This window comes from Dermacentor variabilis, chromosome 8, assembly GCF_050947875.1.
Source record: "Dermacentor variabilis isolate Ectoservices chromosome 8, ASM5094787v1, whole genome shotgun sequence".
Lineage (NCBI taxonomy): Eukaryota > Metazoa > Arthropoda > Arachnida > Ixodida > Ixodidae > Dermacentor > Dermacentor variabilis.
This window is the reverse complement of record NC_134575.1, coordinates 68,703,281-68,712,035: the sequence shown is the minus strand read 5'-3', so window position 1 is coordinate 68,712,035 and position 8,755 is coordinate 68,703,281. Positions and strand designations below refer to the sequence as shown.

The window sequence follows — 8,755 nt, the reverse complement described above, 5'->3', positions numbered from 1 at the left end:
GCCTGCTTCACCTCCGCCATTGGGCGGGACGGCATTGCACTATCTTCCGTATCGGCCCACGTATGGGGAATGCTTCACGACTGGTTCACCTCCGCAGCGGGTCAGCCCTGCATTGCATTATCTTCAGGATCGGCCCACATACGGGGAGTGCTTCGCGCCTGGTTCACGTCCGCGTTGGGTCAGCCCGGCATTGTACTATTTTCGGGATTGGCCTAGGTATGGGGAGTGCTTAACGCTTGCATAACCTACGCCGCCGATCGGCCCGGCATTGCCTTATCTTCGGGATCGGTCAACGTATCGGTAGTGCTTAATGGCTGGTTCAGCACCGCCAAGGGTCGGCCCGCCTTTGCACTATCTTTGGGATCGGCCCACACATTGAGAGTGCTTAACGCCTGATTCCGCTCTGCCGTGAATCGAACCGGTACCTCAGTTTCTTTGGGATGGGCGAACATAAGAAAACTAGAGATATTAGGTTCACCAGAACCTAGGCATAAACAGCTTCACTGTAAGAAAACGGCTTGAAAAGCCATAGCGGTTTTCGTGCCCTCTTTCCATAGGGAGATACTACAGGAAACCCGGCTTCAAGCCCAGAAAACGTGCACACACATTCTATACACCATTCCAGACCGGCGAAAAATGTATTTTGGTTCGTTGAGGGAACGAGAGAGTAATGAGCTCGACCGTCGACACCTATATTTTAACTTTCCGTCAATAGGCCCAGGCGAAAATCTCTGAAGTCTACTGACCTGCCCTTTGTTCAGCTACAGAACAAGATTGGTAGCTTGTGGTATTGCCAAACTTCAAGAGGTTATCGAAGCTTTCCGTTGCTAGAAGCAGGAACACCTGGTTATCCTAACAGCACTAGAAACCAAGCACAGCAGCCGTAGTTATAGAGCGGCCAGCTTCTTGAAATCCGACATAGCGGTTCAGTGAGTCATAGCATTCCGCTTTCTGTGAAAACTGTGAAGTCTGCTTCTAGATTTGGCGGTCTTTTTCTATATTAACCGGCAGTTTCCACGAACCCTGCCCATGCCTACACTTAGTGCATAATCGGGTGATAAAGTTGGCATGATCACCATAATTAGAATTCGTGAACTTACATCTGCACAGTTTTCTGACTATCATGGATTAACATATTTAGCAAACACAACTTACAACGATTATTTAAGGGTTTACGGTCCTGAGTGCTTAAAAATTCCAACAAATTTTATGTGGAGATATGTCACTATTTCTTGTAAGATCTAAGCTCGTTGACGAATTATAGATTGGCGACGGTAACGTTACATACTAATACAAAAGTTGAGCGCAGCTCTGCAGCTCTTGCGCCTTTTCGACTTATTGAATAAATAATTCGAGGAAGACATGTATTTACAGTTACAAATTCTTATTCTTTACACATATTCCGTCTTCAAGACACAAGAAACACTCCACTTCCAGTTTTTGATTCTCATGTAGGGAACATTGTGTTCCAATAATTATATGAATATATTCTGATATGTGCTCATGTTTCTGTACCTATGCGTGGTTCGGCGCAGCGCACCTCTTAATTCTGGCGGCGACAGCGCTGGGCCTCTGCTCGGGCAGCTTGAGTAGCAGCGGCAGACGAAGGACTTCCATTGGTTGCCTCGCCCATGGCTCAGAAAGAACTGGCTCTGATAAACTATTTATATAGGCAGATGGACTGTGTTATAATGTAAACCGTCTTTGAGTCTTGGACAATCCGTCTCGAGCTGATCATTTCGCACCAGCCGCCGCCAATGCAGCGTAGCTTGGCGCACATCTCGCTTATCCAGAGATCGCGGAGGGCAGCCCAAAGGCCCCTAGGAATGTTGCGCGGTGAAGAGATCGCAGTGTCTGACTGACGCCGATGACGTTGCTAACGAGTTAGCTGAAGGCGGCTGTGCATTTCGGCTTGGAAAGCGCCCAAGGTGATCCGTTCAAACTGATCCGGAACTTGAGTAACCGGAGTGCACCGCGTGCTCAAGAAAGGGGCTAGAGGGGCACACGCAGTGGCGAAAGACGGAGACTATGCGTTTCCGCTTGGACAGCAGCACATCGTCGAGGTCTTCCGCCACCAAGCCGGAGCTCAGATTGCCGCCGCACAGGAGTGGCCTTGGAGGAGGAGCGAAGTGCGCAAAGCTCGCGAAGTGCGCAAGAGATGGTGCAACGATTGCCCGCAGCTAGAGCAATGCACTCGCCCCGGCTACGGAGCTGGTTAGGGTAAGGAACAACGGCAACGGCGACGCGAAACGCAGGGATGGGCGCCAAGGAACTGCGCTCTAAAATTTCACAGGTTCGGCCGGCACACTAAGCACAGTGACAGCATACGCTGGAGCAGGGGCTCTGTAGGAGCTCCATTTTTGTCAGTATGCAGTAAAGTGTTCTCGCGGCGATGCCTCCTTTAGTCTTTTTGAAGAGAACGATCTGAAATTTCCGCCTGCCGTCGACACTGAGGTATGGCTTGTGCTGCTCTATGCCCAGCGGTCTGCTAAGCCCGACGTTGTCCACGATTCGTTTTTTCAGCAGCGTTTCGTACCTTGGGACGAGGCGCCACGTATTGTACTTGCGAGGAAACACAGGTACCGAAAATACGCAGTGCACATGTCAAATACCTTGACCCGTGAAGCGATATGATGTTGTTGCTGATGATGATGCTTTTATTGGCATCGCCTTTCGTGCAAAGCGATGACAAATAGTAAAATAGCCTGCTTGAGGTAACCAGGTCAAGTTACAATTAACATGCTAGTGCTACATGCAATTACTGCATCTCAGGCCACATAAAGTAACGCACAAGGTGGTCTACCCTCTCCCGCGCATCGAGCAAGTTCTTGACTACATACACGGCTCTGCCTACTTCTCTTCCATTCACTTGAGGTCAGGATAGTGGCAGATCCATCGATGATGAAGACCGTGAAAAGACCGCATTCGTTATCACTTTAAGGTAATGCCCTCTGTACTGTGTAATGCCCCAGTCACATTTGAAAGGATAATAGACTCCCTCCGTGGATACAAATAGTCGACATGCCTCTATTGCCTTGACGATGTCATCATCTTTTCACCGACATTTGAAAACCACTTAAGCCGCTCGTCCGCAGTTCATGAAATTTACCGGCAAGCAGGCCTTCAGCTCAACTCTGGCAAATGCCGTTTTGGCCGCAGCAAAATCGCTGTGCATGGCCACCTTGTGAGTACTGAAGGCATGCAAACGGACTCATAGAAAATTCGCGATGTCAAAGACTTCCCTGTGCCACGCTCCCTAAAGACGTACGGAGCTTTTTCGGCTTGTGCTCCTATTTTCGACGTTTTTACAAGGAAATCGTCGGCGTTGCCCATCCACTCACGCATCTCTTAAAGAGGCAATGCCATGTTCTTCGGGTCCTGAACACGCCACTGCGTGTCACACTCTCACAACGTTATTTATTTCCCCACCCATTTTTACCCATTGACCCGTAAACCCCCAATGAACCTCTCACGGACGCTAGTGGACATGCCATTGGCGTTGTTCTGTGTCTGCAGTAGCAAGGACGAGACCACGTCATTGCCTAGGCCAGTCGCCTTTCTTCTTCTTCAGAGAGCAAATTTTCGATCATTGAGTAGTAGTGCTAGTACCAGGCTTTTCACGAGACAGTGTGGGCATGCATCTCGGCAGAACAAAGGAAGCTCGGACGGGCGCTGTAATTGGACCCTTTTGATACTGGGTCATCGCATGAAACACACACCGAAATATTGCAACACCGAGCGTTGCACGAGTCCTGAGGTTCTACCCTGGTTATTACAGTGACATATAATCCACTTGCCGCCTTTCTGCAACCAGCACTGACGCTCAGCCAACGTTGTAGTTGGTCGAAATGGATGGATGGATTTTATGAGCGTCCCCGTAGGAACGGGACGGTGGGTTGCACCACCAAGCTCTGTTATTTTACTGCCGAATCTCCTACCTAGAAACCACGATGTACTCCCACAATCAAATTTTATGACCCCCAATTGACAACTTTGATCTTCTACCCCTCCATTTTTTTCCTTTCCATACTTATCTTCTACCAATCTTCCGATGGCCTCTTACTAATTTCTGTTGAGGACATGTTTACTTTTCCCCTGCTCTCGCTGAACGCAAGGGCTTCAAGGAGGCTAGTGGTGCCTAAATCGACCGCTGGGCAGATGTCTTCACATTCTAATAAAAGATGTTCCATCATTTCCTTAGCTTTACCGCAGCAAGCGCATGCTTCTTCTTCCTTCATATATTTCGAGTTATAGGTGCGTGTCTAATGCATCCTGATCTTGCTTAGAAAAGTAGTGAGCTTCCATTTGACTTATCATAAATTCTTTCTCTCCTGATTTCGTTTTTTCTTATTGAGTAGTTACTCATGGCGGGTTTGTTTTCCATGGCAGCAACCCATGAGGTTATTTCAGCCTCCTTGACTTTCCGCTTGACGTTCTTTGTTGTAGTATTGCTTACTTTACAGGCTGCCAACTTGGAGTTAAGCTTCCTAGTTCTCTTCCTGCACTGTGAATCCTGCACAGATACCTCAATACTCTCCCAGCCCATTTACGTTCTTCCATATTCCTCAGTAGTTCTTCAAAATCAATTTTACTGTGAGCATCCCTCGCAGTCAAAACCCCACTGCAGCAGAGTCGCACTGCGTTTAGAGTGTACTGCGGTTAACCAAGTGGATTTCGCTTCCAAGATTCGCATCGGCTTCAGACGCGTTCAGATTGCAATAGCAAGGCCTTCGAGATTCAATTTTGTTACTCAAAGAAAGTCGTATCTGAAGGATGACTAGTATTAGGCCCCATGTGTTCGGCTTGGAGTCGCTGGGTAGGCTTCCTTACATATAAAATAGATACATGGATTTAAGTAGAACAATGAGCGAATTTTACTTGGCCAACAAAAGCCAATGAACGCACTGCCCGTGCAGCTCCATCTGCTTGCAATGGCGGGTGGCCTACGAGCTACCCCTCACAAATTCATGATCAGCGCCCATATACAGGCTTCATATGTCGCCAAGTGTCGTATTTTCGAAACTGCGTGCGCTTGTCTAGAATTGGCGAGACCATATTTCCTCGTAGCGTCAGAAATAAAGGCGACGAAACATGGCAATGTTTGAATTGCTGCCGAATTGCAGCAAGCGTTCTGTTTTCACACACACGTAAATGAACGTATACCGCCATGCTAGGTGCACTTTCGCTACTTTCATTGCTCAGCCAGGGGATCATAAATTATTCAGTTGTGCACCCAAGCAAGCATTTATGGGATTCGTGCTGTCGTACTTCTCATCGACCACGAACCTCAAAACACGCTCACCCGCAGTTATAAAAGGGAAGAAGCTTTCAGACTCTAAACACAGTAACCTTAACAAAGGTGCACATTTTCACATTTTTGTGCACCTTTAACATATGACTTACAGCAATGTAGCTGTTACATTTTTAACCTTTGGAAAGGTTACAACTGAAACGGTTACATTCTTGTTTATAAAGGGGACGTGCTTTTTTTAGAATGTAACAATACCGAAGGCATAAAACCTTCAGAAACATATCGGGTACTTGTTAGAACACGTGTAAACTTTGGATGGCGCACTGCATAGGGTAAAATTTCTTATAAAGTTCAATGTCCTTGACGTTAGTTGAGGGTCACAAATACAGAACTCCCGTGACTTCCATTTTGAAGTGTAGGAATAATACTCATCGAAGAAAAAGTCTACTGACAAGACACTCAACAATATTCAATAGTACTCACCATCTTTATTATCACTGAGAATAGAAATAAATATACAATGTGTCTTAATCACAATACCAACGCATACCTACCACAACGACGCTTACTATTACACAGAATAGCCTGACTTCCTGAATCTAGGCTGTATTAAAGAGAACGTACGTTATATAGGTGATGCATATGTGGTCAAGGCACTGTATGTCTAACATAGTTTTGTTATGTAGTGATCAGGTACTAGAGGAAATATCTATCACAATAATTGCTGCATATATTGCACTATAAGTAGGAGCTTATAATATATCACTGTTTGCAGAGCGAAATGCTGAACCAGGATGAATACGCAGTGTAATAAAGCAAAACTCTCACGTGAAATCGTAATTTCCAAGAACTCCACAAGAAATCGCTCCCCTCTCAATATAAAAAAATGTAGACATTGCTATTATGATGCGAAAACATGTACACAATAAGAACTCATACTGTAAAATGAGGGTTTAAGGAAGCTTGACTTCTTTATGAAAGCCACATTAAACATACAACTAGCATAAAAAGAATCAATGAATTATTGTGACTATAGACTTTTACACATTTCTGAGGAGACGTAGACCAGCCACATGTTAAAAGATTACAATAGAAATGCCACGCTTATGGAACAACTAAAACAACCGTAACACGAGATTTACTGCGCACGTGAACAGTAAATGCAAAAATGAGTCGGATACATTTAGAACTTTGCTGGAGACGGCTAGTTTCTATACAGTTCAGTGAAGCGGCGACATTGGGAAATACAAAAAAAGGAAGTGGCCCGAGCTCCAGCTTTCACCGTAGTGCACAGTCTCGGAAACCATGTTATTGCGTACTGTCAACATAGGCGCGATCGGAGTTTTGAAATCAGGCGCACAACTCTTCTACTGCGGTAGCATATACAGTAACACTTTACCCGATGACTGACTTGCCGTCTGTTTTCTAATGCAAAACAGGCCTTTCCGACTCTGACCCGGGCTGTAAAAACACGAGCATAGAATTCCTCAGTAATTTTAGGCCGATGCAGCACCCTGAGTACATGGCGTAGCACTGGCATTTCATTCGGAGTAGATGTCATTCGGAGTAGATGTGTACATGCTGCGCATGACTGACCCAAACGTGACTGTTTTTCCCTTTATACAGGTTAATATCTTTGAGTTTAGTGCTTCGATAATCGCCTCCCATAATGAATTATATTAAAACCGACCGAGAGCAAATACCGTGCAATGCTACTAGTATCGGCAGGATGAGTGTCTACTTCTGATTGCAGTGTCTCCGCGTTCTCCGCAGGTTTACTTATTGCTTCTGCGGAATCGGCCGGATTTTCTCAGTGAGATATTGTGAAGAAAATTCGTGTTAAGGTGCAATGGAAAGGATACGTTTTAAAAAATGGTACTCCTCGGTCTCAGGCTAAGGCCGATGTAATGTTCTTGTTTATTGTATTTTCGCCATTCGGCATTACAGCAGGGAGGGTAAAACTCAAATAAACAAACACTCAAAATTACATTCATGAAGGATAGAATAAATCACGATTTGAAAAAATACACACAGTGTCAAGTGGTAGAGTATTCCAATCTTTTATGGTAGAACAAGGAAAGAGTAGCGGAAACGGTAACATTTAAAAGGAATCTCATGTATTTTTATATTGCAATCTCGCCTTTTAGAAACATATGTGGGCGGCTGAACATACAATTCCCTTGCTACCCTCGTTTTAGTACAGTATATGTTATGAAGAATTTTAAGATGAGATTTCGAGGACGGTGTTCAAGAAGATTGCAGTTTAATGCTTTTTGCTTTCTGTCATTCTAAGCATCCTCTCATAATTGCCAAGGACAAACAGAACTGCCCTGTTCTGCACTTTTTCCACTTTATGTACAAGTTCTGTAGTATATGGATCCCAGCAAACACACGCATACTCCAGAGTACTGAGGACATGTGTGAAATACAGTTGCTCCCTAAGTTTCTGTGGCAAGCTACTAAAGTTACGTTTCAAGAAACCCAATGCTACGACAGCCTTGTTCACAACATGAGTAACATGTCTGTTCCACGTTAGATGAGCAGAAAAATACCTTGGCGCATGTGGGGAACGATCCCATAACCTTTGCATTTGGCTTGCGATGCTCTACCAAATGAGCGACCTTCGCATTTCGCGAAGGTAGCTCCCAACTAGCACAACCATCGCATTTCGCGAAGGTTATCGGATCGTTCCCAACCTGTGGCAAGTTGCTTTTTCCTCTTTAATTTCTATTAATGTATCGTTTCTTTATTTCACTTTTTAAGCCCATGTAATATCCCCTATGCTGTCCTTGGTGTCAGTGTTTGTTGGCTTTTTGTGATATGATTAACAAAAATTGGGCCCCTTGGTTAACCCCCTTTCCTCTCGTTTATTACATAGGGAGGGTCTCGAATCCGGCAGCATTGATGCCTTCAGTTAGCATGCGCGGGTTTATTGACCGGTTGCCTTCGCCGCAAAAAAGATCACGTTCTGATGACGCCTGCAGCAGACAGGATGTCCTACAAGCGCCGCCAAGGTCTGTGGGTGGTGGCACTGGCGAACACTCCCAGGGTTCTGTAAGAAAAGATGAATACCCAAGAAAGTGTATGGGAAAACCGCGCAGAGGTAGCTCAATTGGTAGAGCTTCGTACGCCAAATGCGTAGGTTATGGGATCATTCCCCACATGCGGCAAGTTTTTTTCAGCCACTTTAATTTCCATTATTTATCGTTTCATTTCATTCATTAAGCACAAGTAATTCCCCCTATGTTGTCCTTGGAGTCCATGTTTGTTGGCTTGTTGTGTTATGACCCTTAGTCATAATCATCATCAGCCTGTTTACGCCCAATGCAGGGCAAATATCTCTCCTATACTTCTCTAACTACCCCGGTCATGTCTTAATTCTGACCATGTTGTCCCTGCCAACTTGTTAATCTCATCCACCCACCTAATTTTCTGCCACCGCCTGCTACGCTTCTCTTCCCTTAGAATCCACTCCTTTACCCTAATGACCATCGGTTATATTCC

The 8,755-nt window shown here is 45.3% G+C and overlaps 1 protein-coding gene across 3 annotated transcripts in view; it reads right to left on the bottom strand.

Moving 5' to 3' along the window:
* Window positions 1–5,743: 5,743 nt before the first annotated feature.
* Window positions 5,744–8,755, bottom strand: part of LOC142591083 (japanin-like-RS) — a 133,725-nt gene continuing 130,713 nt past the window's right edge. For all 3 annotated transcript variants that reach the window (XM_075703453.1, XM_075703454.1, XM_075703457.1), the window contains one exon: window positions 5,744–8,303. In XM_075703453.1, the coding sequence (XP_075559568.1) occupies window positions 8,122–8,303 (182 nt within the window). In that variant the 3' untranslated portion in view covers window positions 5,744–8,121. The remainder of the gene's footprint in view (window positions 8,304–8,755) is intronic.